Genomic DNA, 15,367 nt, shown 5'->3' with positions numbered 1-15,367 from the left:
TGCACATTTGCATGTGCAAGGAGTTGTTTTGTACTGTAAGTTGTTTTTCCTTTCTGGACATATTCTATAAGCCCACAAGCGGTGAGCTACTTGAACCCTGAATTTCTATTCACTTCTTGTTAATTTACTCAATCGTATCTCGCACTGGATACTGCTACAGCCAGTGGGCTATTTAGTAAATTACCATCTGACCGGCAGTCCCTCCTTGTATGTTATTCTATTTTTCTTTTCTTGATTGTTAGCTGACTTGTTTGGTGACGGGCTGTCAAGAACATGCAAATTTCATGGCCATATAAAAATGATCTCGTCAACGTCTTCCCTCGAATTGAAGCGGAGGATTTAGTTGTAGATTTGGTTTGGCACCTTCCACTTTAAGGAAGATGTAAAAATTAAGGCGCAGGTACTCCAGCTGCAGGGAGTGTTTTTTGTCCCCGCTCCCCTGTCCCCCATAAAGAAACAGGACCTCAGGTGGTGGGCGGGCGGGGAAGAAGGGATGTCTTTAAGTCTACAGGGGAGAGTGTAGAAAGAAAGAAGGAAAAGGTAAGCGGATTCCACAGTTTCTAGGTTTTGTTCTTCTTTTTTTCCCTCTGGACGGCGGTGGCAGCTGATCAGACACAATAGCTGGCAGTCGCAGAGAGGATAAAAATGACCCTCAACAGCACCAGCAGGAGCACTGAGAAGGGGAGGGGAGTGTGTATGGGAGGGGGCGAGGATGAGGGTGACAAGGTGACAAACGCTGCCTCCGACTGCGAGCAACTCCCCTCCAGCCCCGCGAGGCTCGGAGCCGGGGAGCCACCTCCCCGGAGCGGAGCGGGGTGGGAAGGGGAGGCCGAGGGGGCGGTGGCCTTCGCCCGGGGGCGGGGAAGAGGGCGGAGGGAAGCCTGACTCACCAGCCCCTGACTGGTTCGCGTTCTCTCGTCGCGTCTCCCGATTGGGTAATTTGCAGCGGGAGATGTTGTGAGGCACGGCGGGGCGGAGCGAGCTGCCGGGGTCTGTGACAAGGCCCGGGAACTGGGTGGGGAGGGCGGCGGTTGTGCCGCGGCTCCGGAGCCGCTGTGACCTGGAGTGTGGCGGACAGAGAAGCGCAGCCGCCTCTCCACAGTTCCGCTAGCCGCGCCAAATTCGCTCGGCCGCTCTGCAGAATTTATAAAAGGGAAAGAACTGAATGAGCAACGCTTGGCTAACTTCCCCCTTCCCACCACAGGAAGAGATTTTTGCTGTGAGGCGTGAGGGGACACTCCCTTATCTGGAAGTCCCACGTCTCGTCGCAGCTTCGTTGCCTTCCTGCTGCAAAAAAGGGGTGGGGGCACAATTTGCCAAGCCCTGTCCCCCGGTCTAGGACCTTTGATCCCTGGAGTCTGCAGATGTCGCTGTTACAGGCTTGTCCCCCTCTCCACCCCAGACGCCTACCACCAGGTCTCCTTCCCCGGGAGCAAGCCCATCCCTGGACGCTGCCGCTCAGCGCGTGGGAGACTGCAGGGGCGGGGAGCGTTGTGTGTGCCTGGTTTTGGGGTGCTGGGGGACGAGGGCTTGTAGGTCCCGCGACCCACGGGGAGGGGGCAGGCGAGCACTCCGCTCCGGCCTCCGGCTAATCCCCCTTCTCCAGCGTCGGTTCCCCGGACCCGTGTTATTCAAGACAGAAAATATTCAGCCCCAGAGCCTCCCCTGGGGAGGGGAGGGGAAGGAGGTGGAGTGGGAGGAGGTGGATCCAGGGAGGAAGAAGCGAGAAATCCGCCCCCGGGAAACAGCTCCGCGCGGCCGCGGACCGAGGCGCTTCTGTCACTTGGCGTTCGCGGGCGCCGGAGCGGGGCCCCGGCCCGGCCCGGCGAGGCGAGGGGAGAGTCCGGCGGCCGCCGCCCCGCCCCACGCCCTCCCGCGGCGGCCAAGAGCCCGGGGCCGGCCGGGGCAGGTCGCGGCGGTGCCTGGGAGCGGCCGGCCGGGGGCGGCGGCCTCGGAGCGCGGCGGCGGCGGCGGGCAGCGTGGGTCGTCCGGCTGCGGGGTCTGGCTCGCGCCGGGCGGGCGGGGCGCGCTGTCCCGGAGCTGGCCAGCCCAGTGCAGATCCATTCGTCCCGCTTCCTCTGGTGCGTGTCTGGTTTCCTTTCCGTCTCAGCCGGGAGGGCACCGCGCTCGCGGGCCGTGGAGCCCGGCTCGCCGCGGACTCTTTCCCTTCCCGCCACCTCAGGCCACCCGGCTGGGCGCTGGCTCGGGGCCGGAGGGAGCCCACGGCAAGGGCCCGGCGGGGGCGGAGGGGCCGCGCCCGCGTGTGCGGAGCAAGGGCGGGCGGCGGGGCGGAGGGAAGGGCACAAAGGCCGTTGGTGGGCGCTGGGGTCCGGCCGGCCGGCCTTGGAGGAGGGGCGCCTGGGGCGGCTCATGAATATTAACCGAGCCTGCGGCCTAGCGCGTCCCGGCCGGGCCCGGCGCCCGGCCCGCGTCCCCGCTCCAGCTCGCTGCCGCACTTCGGCCGCCGGGCCCGAGCGGGCGGGAATGGTAAGGCCCCCGGTTTTGTTTCGTCCCAGGGCTCCTAGCACCTTTGAGAAAGTCCATATTGGGGCCGCTGTCCTCGGGAGCTCGAGGTCCCCGACCCGCCTCAGGAAGGGGCGGGGGAATCGTGGGGAGGTGGGTGGTGGTTTTTTCCCCCTAGGTGACCACAGGGGAAGGGAAGCCGTGTCGAGTGGTAGTTGGGGGAAAAGCCGCGACTTCAGAGTTGCTCGGGTGTAGCTCCGGAATCATGCCCCGGAGCGGGAGCGGCGCCCGCGTCCCACCCGCGGCCGCGCACGCCTCCCCGGCCGTCCCCACCCAGCCCCGCCGCGGGCCAAGGAAAACAGCCGCCTCCTCGGGGACGCCGGCCGGGGCGGTGGGGCGGAGGGGCGGCGCCCGAGTCACCCGGAGACGCCGCTGAGCCCACGCCGGCCCCAGCCAGGCTGGCTTTGTGCTTGCGTTTTTGGGGGGCGGAGGGGAGTGAAGAAGGGGCTTGAAAAGTGTGATCCCATTTCAGCCTCGTGGGGGAGAAAACTTCACCGAAGTGTCCTTGTCTGGGTGATGCAGAAAACAACATGCACAGCCTTCTGCTCTGCCCAGGAAAGACATGAATTAAAATGCACTTGAATGGGGAACATTTTTTCTTGAAGGCTGCATAACAGCCAGGTGTGTTTGACGCAACCGCTGGGCAGTTTCGAGATTTCTCTTTTTTAAACACCCCCTCGAATTTATAGGCTTTTTGTTTGTTTACGTTAAATTTTTTTTTTTCTTTTGCTCGGGAGGAAACGCGAACTTGGTGTGGACATGTGGGCAAGACAGTGATAGGCGCCTGGAGAAAGTTCATGCCCTTTAACTTCTCCTTTTCCTAGGATCTCTCTAGGAGCTGACACTCGAACCTTCACGACCCATTCGGATTTTTCCAGGACTTAGGAGTGGCACTGGGAAGAAGGGGACCGCTTTCTGCAATTGGCCTCGACACTGGCTGCCAAGAAGACCTGTCGCCTTTGTTTTTAAGTCTCCAGAAATGGAAGAAGAAGGCGAAGTCAGTTGAAGTCACGAGAAATCAGCGAGGCATTTGAAGGCGCTTCCTGAAAACCTTTATTCCTTGGCACGTTGTCTGTTTCACCAGCCCTGCCCCTCCTCGGAGCCTGCTCGTGGAATTCTTCCCCTTCGGGTGTGTGGTGGCATTCCCCCCCCACCTCCAATGTGGACTCCAAAGGATTTGTCCCTTCTTTGTCATTTGAAATGAAATGATGGCCACGCGTCGGACTGGTCTGCCTGAGGGAGATGGTGACAAGCTCAAGGCCTGCGAGGTAAGCGCGGAGCCAGCGTTCCTGGCCGGCAGGGCGGTGGCCTGTGTCTTGAGCGTCCTGCAAGTTGGGGGTCACCTGCCACGGGGCCTCACTAGGGGCTTCCCGGGGCTTTGAGCTGGTTGGTGGGAGCGCCCCAGCTTAACCAGTAGCAAAGAGAAGCCTGGCCCGCGTCTGTTTCCAGGGACTCCCGTGTTTCTTTTGCAAGAACATGTCCCACATTTTGGAATGTCCTCATCTTGGTCACCCTTTCTCAAAGCCAGGAATTCTCCCATCTCTGTGGCTGTGGATACTACAAGCCTGAGAATGGGCACCTCAGTATCCGTTTTCCTTCAGTCCCCTTCTAAGATACTTGGAGTTGAGCTGGTTGGGGGTGGCTTTGAGCGTTTGTGTCTGCTCCCAGGTGCAGAGAGGGCAGCTAGTATGCTTGTTGCACCTGGAACTTAGTCTTTCTTTGGTACTGACGAGGGGAGCCTGGCTGCTGTTGCTGCAGATCTCTGCTTTAGGTAGAAAAAGAAGTGTTTTTCCTTGAATAGTTTAAGCACAGCCTTGGAAAACGACCTTACAGAGTCGTAATTCCAACTCCCAGAAAAATCTCCTGCCTTTACTGTTCTCTTATTTATACCCTCCCTTTGACTACTCTGAAGTTCTGTGAGCTGCTCTTGGGTGTCAGGTGGCTTGCGTTGCTGGTTAGGGTAGCATCTAGCATCTTCCCAAGGGCCCAGAGATTTTACTCCAGACTTCCTGAAAATTTTGGAGCAGGCAGGACAGAAATCATAGAAAATACATTGATTTATGACACTCATGTACCCTGTTGCCTCTCACCTTTTTTTTTTTTCCTCGTGTTTGAGATTGAAGTATTCAGAATTTACTTCTATTATGAATATACTATGTTTATCATTGGCGGTTTCTGTAATTTGTTCATTCAATAGACTGAGTATTTTTATCCTTTAAATTTTACTTTTGAGATGCCTATGTTTTCATCGAAGGGTTGAGGATTGCTTTAGACAATAACATACCCAAATGAGCCCTCATTCACTGTCTCACTTTCTTTTGCACCGGATGTTAAATTTTACCTTCATAGTCCTTGAAACAAGGGCTGGCTCTAAGTGTGTGAGTTTTGGCATTTTAATAAAAATGAATCAGAAGTTAAATTTTGGTTCATAAAGCAAACAGAGAAACTTGCTTCGTGCAGCTTACTTCATGTCGAGTTAGAAAGTTTATGCAGAAAACGCTGTGAGGTACAGTGTGCTATTACTGTACAACTTATTAGGCAGAACTATAGGTTTACATTTAGAATCAGTGTTTTACTTTTTGACATCTGTAAACACCTGCTTGCAGGCCAAAGCATGATTAAGTAGAACACCACAATCCTCTGTTCAGGGTAAACCATAATAACTCCTTTTGGAAGGCCTACCTGCAACCCGGTGATTGCTTAATGTGTATTGCAGTTACATAATAATATGTATTGTGGTCCTGAAGCCTTATTCGTCACTGTCTTGTGAATACTTTAATTAGCATTGTATTTGCATTCTATTTGCAAGAACTAATGTTATTTGATTTTTTTTTTTTTTTTTTTTTGGTCATTTAAGAGATGTCCTGAAACCAAGAATTTAGACACATCTTGTCCTTGGCTAGCAAGCAGTATTTCCAGTTTGTTGCACACTTGGCTTTTATTAACAATGACAGTTATGTATTTTTTAACGGCTGTGAAATTTGTTTTCATTTGGACCTACTGCTGGCGGCATGGCTATCTTGTTTTTAGTTTAGGAATGAAGAAAACACAGTATCACCTGTGTTTTGCTCATGTGAAATATATATACAGTATTTAGGTTTGGTATTAAACTACAATATTATTTGACTTTCTAAAGAATAGGTATTTTGCCTAGATTCTATGTGGAAGTGGAAATAAAGGGGATATATGTTGTCAGAAAACATTTTAAAACCTCAGGGTTGGGAGTGAAGAGAACTTGTGTAATTATTGCCTGTATTTAGGTGTGACGTGTTTTTATCTGCGACTGATGCTTCTGATACACATTAAATCTTGTGAATATTTTTTAGTAATAGAAAGAGAGTTGCTAATGAAATACTTTGGGCTGATATTTAAGTTTTTGAACATTGCACTTAATTTTTGTCCTCAATTTTATTAGAAGCACTACATTCCACAGTGGTACTATCATTCTTTAAAAAATTTTAAAAATCAATAATGTGTTTGGATACTATGTTTATTATTGTGTTTTTAACTAACAAAGAGATGAGCATGTATGTCTTAATAGTAATGCTGTTAATCAACCAAGAAAACCTAACTTTGTAGGACAGAAGAAATCAATGTAATGAATTAATAGGAGTCTCTATTTCATGCTTTATCTAATTAGCCAACTCCACCTTCTCTGAATAAGGTCTTGTGCTTTGTTGAAAAGCAATCAGATTTCTTGTTCATCTTAAGCATTACAATTTTATTGTGTTGATATATGAATACATTTAGGCCTCCGCACCCCCAGGATATATTGGAAGGCTCAAAACAAATAAACAGCCCTCTTCAAATAAGAAATTAGGACAGTTCAGTAGAATATGTCTTGGCATTATACAGTAAGGATGGTCCAGAAGGTACTCACACGAATTTATATACTTTATACATCTCAAGGTGTATTTTTAAAACTTGAAATCACTCACTCTGAACCTCTTAAGTGATTTTTGGTGTGTGTGTGTGTGTGTGTGTGTGTGTGTAGTCTGTGAAGTCTTCTGACACCAATCTTTGAGTAACTTTGCTCACAAAATCACTTTATATAGATTTTTCTGTTGAATCCTCTGTGATATTATCACCCCTTTTCATATCCATATAGCTTCATCTTTCAAGGTTTAACTTTTTTTTTAAGCCAAAGAAGAGAAAATTTTCCCTCAGCTTTCTTAACCACATGATTTTTTTTCCATTTCTAACATTTATTTCACTTTTTATCTGTAGTCCATACTCTTGTCCAGTAATAGAATTTTTGACACTTTGTTTATTATTAAACTTTTTACTAATGCAAATGAACTTATTTTTGTTTTGCTTCTTGACCTAGGCTAAGATTATTCTATGATCGAAATGTATTATGGCTGATGAAATACACTTGTTGGTTGATTTTGAAATACTGTAAACAATACGATAAGACATTTTTCTGGGTACGAGTTTATATGAATCCATGCGTTGACTCTTCCTTTTGGAATGCTGGACAGTTTGCTTTTGCTTTCATCCCAGACTCCCTGGTTCCTTCTCAGGCGCGCTCTCTTCTCCTCCCCTCCTTTCTATCTCCCTCTCTGTCTGACTGTTTTGTAGGGTTTTTCTTCCTCTTCTTGCCCCATTGTTGGTTTTATCCAGAGCCAAGGCCTTTCCATTCCTTTATTCTCTTTCTCACTCCTTGGGTTTTATTTTGCACTCTCCTGTGTGCTGGTCACTCCATATCTACCCCTCTATCTCAGCCTTTATGGTTGACCTCTAGACCTTTTCAGCCAGTTGCCTATTTACCGAACACTTTTGGGGGATATTCCCCAGGCGTTGCAAACTCATCAGATTTCACTGCCACCACTGACTCTCCCTCTTCCTGTGCGCCTTCTTTCGCTGAGTAGCACTACCATCTATTTATTGGTCCGAGTCAAAAACTAGGTCAGCATCCTCACTCTTCCTCCTCGTCATTCCTCATATGCAAAGTCTTATGGAGTCCACATTCCCAATACCCACTACCCCTACCCAAGTTCAGGTCAGCTGCATCTCACTGATGAACCACAGAAACAGATTCCCTACAGAGTGTCCCAATAACTTAGCCTTGTCCCCTTCCACAGCTCTGTCCCTACCGTAATCAGAATGATCCTCCTGATGGGCAGATCACCTGAGGTCAGGAGTTCTACACCAGCCTGAGCAACATGGTGAAACCCCATCCCTACTAAAAACACAAAAATTAGCTGGGCATGGTGGTGCACACCTGTAGTCCTAACTGTTTGGAGGCTGAGCTATGAGAATCCTTGAACCCAGGAGGCAGAGGTTGCTGGGAGCCGAAATCGTGCCGCTGTACTCCAGCTGATCATTACATTACCTCCTGTAAGACAATTTTCTGTCTTCCCATTTCCTTTGAAATAAAATTCAGACTTCTGGGAAGTCTGAAAGAACTTCAGTAATTTGGTCCGTGCTTCTGTCTCACTTGTTACTTCTTTTTGTTCTTCCTAGGTTGAACTCCCGTCAGGTCCTTTCTTCTACCCTTCCCTCTACTGTCCCCTGCTCCTCCTCCCTCTGCTCCATGGCTGATTTTCACTCATCATACTGGTCTTTTCTTCAATACTGCTTCCTCAGGAAAGCCTTCCCTGACCCGCAAGACTCTTTCAGTTGCCCCTAGTGTATTCTCTCAAAACACCCTGCACTTAACAGGAATACCAGTTACAAGTTTATCTATATCCCCCTTGGATTGCAGTCCCCATAAAAGCAGGGACCATGTTTGTTTCCACAGGGACTGACACATAGTAAGTGTCAGGTGATATTTTTTGAATGAATAAATGAATATACAGGAAAGACTCTACATTTTATTCAGTGTTCATTTAGATTCCGGGACATTATACTCTCAATTATCTTCCTTCCTCATTGTCACCTCCTTCTGTCTCTTTGAAATTTCCTCAGCACCCTGATCTGCTAAACCTTCCTACACCTCAAGGCTCAGTTAATCCTCATTTCTTCTCCCAATACTGTTTCATGGTTTTAAATATCAAGTATATGCAGATAATTGACACACACACACTCACTTATATTTCTTTATGTGTACGTGTGTGTATCTCTATTGCTGACCTGCCCCTCTGTCTCTCAGATTCAGATTCGTACATCCAACTGAGCTGTCTGCCTAGAATCTCCATTTGAATAGTAAATAGGCATATCTAAAACCACAATCCTGACTCTACCTCCATTCCCCTGGCCCACCTTCCTAAGTCTGCTCCTTCCAGTCTTCCTCATCTCAAGCAATAGCAATCCCATCCTTCCAGGCCAGGCATCTTAGAGTGATCTTTGATGTCTCTCTTTTTTCTCATACATGACATATGGGTCTGGTTGACTGATTTCTCCACTTCAGTCCTTGCCAGCCTAAAGCCTGTTCTCCACACAGCAATCAGGACAGACAATTTATAAATCAAATTGTGTCATTCCTTTGCTCAGATTCCTCAAATGGCTTCTTATTTCTCTGAAGATTGAAGGCCAAAGTTCTTGCAGTGACCTGCAAAGCCCTGTATAATTGGTCCTCCCCCCTTCCTGAGCACACCTCCTGTGCCTCTTCCCTCCTCACTCTGTGCTAGCCATGGTCTCTTGCCTTTCTGCATGTACACAAACATGGGAGTCCCCAGAGCCTTCCCACTCACTGAACCCTCCCCTTAGGACCCTCCCCCCGGTCTCTGCACAGCTTGCTTCCTTGGCTCCTTCGGGCTTTTGCTTAGAGGTCACCTTCTGAGTGAAGCTTTGCCAACCACTCCCTTTATTGAATGCCCTTCCCCTGCTCCCTGTGCCATGCTCTGCCTTCCTTCTTTGCTTTATCTCCCTATCACTTAGTCTCCACCCGGCATGCTTATGCATTTAATTTTTCTTGTTTATTTGAGACAGGTAATATATCTAGAATGCAGGCATTGAGAGTGCAGTTTGTCTGTTTTGTTCACATTGTGTTTCTTGTGCCTAGAAGAGTGCCTAGCACATAATAGATTGTCAATAAATATTTTTTTTGAATGAATAAAGACTTAGAAAAACTCCAAAATGTTACTGAGTTTGCATTTGGACATGTGATATGTGAATTCTTATTTTATTTATTTTATTTCTTTTTTGAGACAGAGCCTTGCATTGTCACCCAGGCTTGAGTGCAGTGGTGCAATCTCCGCTCACAGCAACCTCCGCCTCCCAGGCTCAAGTGATTCTTCTGCCTCAGCCTCCTGAGTAGCTGGGATTACAGGCGTGTGCCAGCATGCCTGGTTAATTTTTGTGTGTTTAGTAGAGATGGGATTTTGCCATGTTGCCCAGGCTGGTCTCGAACTCCTGATCTCAAAGTGATCCGCCGCCCACCTCAGCCTCCCAAAGTGCTGGAATTACAGGTGTGAGCCACTACGCCCAGCTGAATACTTATTTTAGTTTATACAAAATATGTACAGTATGAAGTATGTTCTTCCTTAGACCTCCTGACCACCCTAAATTCCATTCCATTTCCCTTAGAACTGCCGTTAAAATTTTCGGTGCCTTTTTTCTTTGCACCTTTTTTACCTTTGGGAAGCTGGTAACCAAGTAACAGTAACCAAGACAATGTGTAGTACAAATGTATGAAACAATTTCCACTAAGAGATGAGATCATGATAATTAACAGATAAGTGAAAGGGCAATCAGACTGGTCGATAAGAGAAACTATAAAAAGATAATCTGTCTGTATGGATGACGTTTTATTTCTTAAAACGAATGGCTAGTGTATGGATGTTCCTTATTACATATTTTTATTTTTTCATGTCATAAATATTTCATAACCAGTTAAAAAAAGATCACAAACATTGACTGTGACGAAATGTTAAGTTGTTTATCCTGAATGATGGGAATATCAGGATTATATTATTTTTACGTTTTCTCTTTTTTATTACCAAAATGACAAAGAACACTATGTATAGACTTTAAAAATAGGTAATATGTAATCAGTCTTGTGAAAATTTGGTTTGTGGCAAACCTACACTGCTTAAAACAATACTTAAAAAGCATACACACAGGCCGGGCGCGGTGGCTCACGCTTGTAATCCCAGCACTTTGGGAGGCCGAGGCGGGCGGATCAGGAGGTCAGGAGATCGAGACCACGGTGAAACCCCGTCTCTACTAAAAATACAAAAAAAATTAGCCGGGCGTGGTGGCGGGCGCCTGTAGTCCCAGCTACTTGGAGAGGCTGAGGCAGGAGAATGGCGTGAACCCAGGAGGCGGAGCTTGCAGTGAGCCGAGATTGAGCCACTGCACTCCAGCCTGGGTGAAAAAAGCAAGACTCCGTCTCAAAAAAAAAAAAAGCATACACACTGCTCAAAGCAATACTTAAAAAACAATTTTTTTCTTTTTCTTTTCTTTTCTTTTTTTTTTTTTTTTTTTTTTGAGACGGAGTCTCGCTCTGTCGCCCAGGCTGGAGTGCAGTGGCGTGATCTCAGCTCACTGCAAGCTCCACCTCGCAGGCTCATGCCTTTCTCCTGCCTCAGCCTCCTGAGTAGCTGGGACTACAGGCGCCCGCCACCATGCCTGGCTAATTTTTTGTATTTTTAGTAGAGACTGGGTTTCACCGTGTTAGGATGGTCTCAATCTCCTGACCTTGTGATCTGCCTGCCTTGGCCTCCCGAAGTGCTAGGATTACAGGCGTGAGCCACCGTGCCTGGCCAAAAAACAATTTTTAAAAAGGAAGTTTCTTCATTGGAGGCATAGGATTCATTCTAGACTAGTTATAGTACGGTATAACTCTATTATTTAATTTTAATTGTGTGTTTCTTCATACACCTGAATTTAAGTGTCAGAATACTGTCCCATGCCAAAAGTTTTATGCTGTAAGTTAGGGTTAAATCTAAAACCTGTTAGAATTGAGAATGATGGCAGTAACAGCAGCAGGGATCATTAAGTGGCATTTCGGCAGAAGCCTGGATTTGAATGTATGGAGTGGGGCCTATCGTTAGATAAGAGCCATCAGCAAAGTGAGTACCCAGATCTAAAGAATTTCTCCGTAAATTGTTAGTGTTCCTTCCCATTCATTTCTTCCAGGTTAAGCGTTTTATGAAGTTCATTGTGCCTTGCTGTTCTTCATTTCTTTAGTTACTACCAGGTCAAGTAATCTAGCACAAAAGTAACACTCAGTTTCTTTTGTTCTTTGCTTTGTGAAGGGTCCTGTCATCTTATTATAGTTAACAATATGCTGATTTAAGTATGGGCAATGCTAGCGTTGATAAGATGCACAGATGCTGTTATTCAATGCAGCTATTTTCTGTTACAGAAAGACCATATGGTAGGCACTTGTTTTTCTGTCTAGTTGATGTGATTAGATTACTAAAACGAAAGGTTATTGGACTTAAAGATTGTCCTACTATTTTATCTAATTTTAATTGATTATAAGTAATTAAATGTGTTAAAATATTATAAGCCTTCCATATCGTCCCTGGTTTGAAGTAGAAAGATATCTAAATGCAAAAAACTCAATTTTGGATTGCTTTCACCAAAATAGTTTTATGGTTTAAGTTGCCGTGTTCTTATAAAATTGCGTATTGTGCAAATAGTTTATTTCACAATATAATCTGGATGATGGCATTTTGTGCTTCTCAAATAATCCAAAAGACAAATGGATATATTGTACTACAGGTTTAAGAAACTTGATGTGGGCTGGGTGTGGTGGCTCACGCCTGTCATCCCAGGACTTTGGGAGGTAGAGGCGGGAGGATTGCTTGAGCCCAGGAGTTTGAGACCAGCCTGGACCAAATAGGGAGACCCCCATCTTTTAAAAAAAAAAGAAAAAAAGAAAAAAAGAAACTTGATGTGATGGAAATGTTTTATAAGTACTCTTCTAGTTATCTATTTCATATGCAAGAATTTTCGGCCGGGCGCGGTGGCTCAAGCCTGTAATCCCAGCATTTTGGGAGGCCGAGGCGGGCAGATCACGAGGTCAGGAGATCGAGACCATTCTGGCTAACACGGTGAAACCCTGTCTCTACTAAAAATACAAAAAAATTAGCCAGGCGTGTTGGCGGGCGCCCGTAGTCCCAGCTACTCGGGAGGCTGAGGCAGGAGAATGGCGTGAACCCGGGAGGCGGAGCTTGCAGTGAGCCGAGATCGCGCCACTGCACTCCAGCCTGGGTGACAGAGCAAGACTCCGTCTCAAAAAAGAATTTTCCACTGTGTAGATTTGTGAATAAAAGGATAGATTGAGAACCCAAATTTGATATTTCTGACTATTCATCTGTTTTGGGGTAAATAGATCAGAAGAAACTATTTATTATTGTAAAAAAAAAAAAAAAAAAAAGACAGGGAAGTTAAAGACTTTATTTACTTTTCCCTGGTGACTAGGTGCTGTGGAGTTTTCTATTTGATATTGGGTGTGTTTTTGATTCAGAATTGGTTGCTTACGGCCTTTTCCCCTGTTGCTTATCTCTGTTCTGAAGAGGGCTCTGGCATAGTCAGGATTAGTGCTATGTATGCAGCACTGTTTATAATCCCACAACTTCTTTTCCCTTCTTACAACCTAAGGAAGACACCCTCTTGAGTTCTATTTTTTTGTTCATTGTACTACTCATTAATATATTGAGAAGACTTACATTCTTGAGTATATGTGCTGATGTTCTCCTTACAATGTAGAGAGTGTCCTTGAATATCAGTAGATACAAAGCTGGATTTATGATTATATTTAGACATTCTTCTGGATGTGGCATAGCTAGTGTGATGTTGGGAATTCATCAGCACCATTTTTTTTAACCTTGAGGTAATACCTCTGTAATACCCAGTATTTTCCTAGTAAATACAGATTGTGTATTTAAAAGAATTTGTATAAGCCAGATCAGTGAGACTTACTTTCTTCTCTGGGTTCTGCATATTGGTTTCTGGAAACATTATGTGCTAGTAGTGGATGTGAGGGGAAGGAAAGGCTCTGGGCACCCCGTTCATATCAGATTGTTATTCTGATCCTTTTAGGAAATTGTTTTTGTTTACTTTTTTTTTTATTTAATCATATAGACACCCTTCTTTGTCCATAGATTGTATAAACAGTCAGCACTCTGTATCCATGGGGTTGCACATTCGTGGATTCAACTAACTGTGGATCAAAAATATTGGGGAAAAAAATTGTGTCTGTGCTGAACAAGTACAGACTTTTTGTTCTTGTCATTATTCCCTAAACCACAGTATAACAACCGTTTATGTGGTATTCATATTGTATTAGGTATTGTAAGTAATTTAGAGGTGATTTACTGCAGGAGGTGTGTTAGGTTATATGCAAATATTGCTTCATTTTATATTAGGAACTTGAGCATGCGTGGATTTTGGTATCCGCAGGAGGTCTTGGAACCAATTTCCCATGAATATTGAAGGACCACTGTATAGATCATATCTATTTTGTGGCAACATAGGTCCAGTCTCTGCCTGTCTGTACATGGCCTTCTCTACTGCATGCCCATGTCTCCGTCTGCCTTTCTCTTGTAAGGTCATATGTCATTGGATTTAGGTAATTCTCAAGATCCTTAACTTGGCCAGGTGCAGTGGCTCACACCTGTAATCCCAGCACTTTGGGAAGCAGAGGCAGGCAGATCACTTGAGGTCAGGAGTTCGAGACCACCCTGGCCAACATGGCAAAACCCTATCTCTGCTAAAAATGCAAAAAATTAGCTGGGTGTAGTGGTGCACGCCTGTAACTCCAGCTACTTGGGAGGCTGAGGCATGAGAATTGTCTTGAATCCAAGTGGCGGAGGTTGCAGTGAGCCCAGATGGAGCCACTGCACTCCAGCCTAGGTGACGGAGTGAAACTCTGTCTCAAAAAAAAAAAAGTTCTTAACTTAATTACATCTGCAAAGACCCGTTTTCAAAATAAGGTCATGCCCACAGGTTCTAGGTGGACATATCCTTCCAGGGGGGTTACTGTTCAAACCCCTACACTGGGGTTTCTTCTGTTTGGTCACATGCTCAGATGTTTCTCTTTGCTCCTTTTTTTCCAGATGCTGATGCTGTGTACAACTTAAAAGTGTTAGTGATTTGCCTCTTCTCATGTCTGTTTTGGGGTTCCTAGGGATGCCTTGACACCTAGTTTTGTTGTAAATATTGCCCATGTGTTTTTGTTGTTGCTGTTGGCTTGCTATCTGGCTACACTATCTTTTTTTGAGGGGAGAAGGGGATTCAGGGAGATTTCCATGTTGATTCTCAAATAAGGAAAAGACAGTTACGTGAATATTATCCTTCATGTGAAACTGGTTGAGTTTTCTAAAGGATTTTACAGATGAAGATGTTTTGACGTCGGGACTGAAGATAGGAAAAGTAGACTATGTTTAGGAATTATTTATAAAAGATTGATTATGGTTGGGCCTTTGGTCTCTGAGTTTTTTTTTTTTTTTTTCTTTTTTGGTATGAACTTTTCATTTAGTGGTTCCCCTGGGAACTTTTGAAAATCAAATGCCTGAAACCCTTCTTTTCCTTCTCCCAGAATTTTTCAGCATCTTAGAGGATGGAATAGTATCAGTTGTTAGATATGCAGCGATTTTGCTAGAAGCCCAAGTGCTCCAACTAACTTCTCTCTTTCTTTCTCTTTTTCTCTCCCTCCTCCCTCTCTCCCTCCTTCCTTCCTTCCTTTTTTTTTTTTTTTTTTTTTGAGATGGAGTCTCGCTTCGTCGCCCAGGCTGGAGTGCAGTGGTGCGATCACGGCTCACTGCAACCTCTGCCTCTCGGGTTCAAGTGATTGACTTGCCTCAGCCTCCCAAGTAGCTGGGACTACAGGCACCCACCACCATACCCAGCCAATTTTTGTATTTTTAATAGAGATGGGGTTTCACCTTGTTGGCCATGCTGTTCTCGAACTCCTGACCTTGGATGATCCACCCGCCTTGGCCTCCCA

The 15,367-nt window shown here is 46.0% G+C and overlaps 1 protein-coding gene across 12 annotated transcripts in view; it reads left to right on the top strand.

The window, feature by feature from the left end:
- Positions 1–322: 322 nt before the first annotated feature.
- ARHGAP21 (Rho GTPase activating protein 21) overlaps positions 323–15,367 on the top strand; it is a 145,777-nt gene continuing 130,732 nt past the window's right edge. For 2 of the 12 annotated variants that reach the window (XM_055274918.2, XM_055274912.2), the window contains exons 1-2: positions 2,354–2,487; positions 3,348–3,791. In XM_055274918.2, coding sequence (XP_055130893.1) covers positions 3,729–3,791 — 63 coding nt within the window. In that variant the 5' untranslated portion in view covers positions 2,354–2,487; positions 3,348–3,728. Of the gene's footprint in view, positions 541–1,011; positions 1,417–1,504; positions 2,082–2,353; positions 2,488–2,551; positions 3,792–15,367 lie in introns of those variants that run through there. The other 10 variants (XM_063637251.1, XM_063637252.1, XM_063637250.1 and 7 more) reach the window with 10 other exon arrangements.

The sequence above is a fragment of the Symphalangus syndactylus genome, chromosome 4, assembly GCF_028878055.3.
Source record: "Symphalangus syndactylus isolate Jambi chromosome 4, NHGRI_mSymSyn1-v2.1_pri, whole genome shotgun sequence".
Taxonomy (NCBI): Eukaryota; Metazoa; Chordata; class Mammalia; order Primates; family Hylobatidae; genus Symphalangus; species Symphalangus syndactylus.
This window is presented reverse-complemented; position numbering and strand designations above follow the sequence as displayed.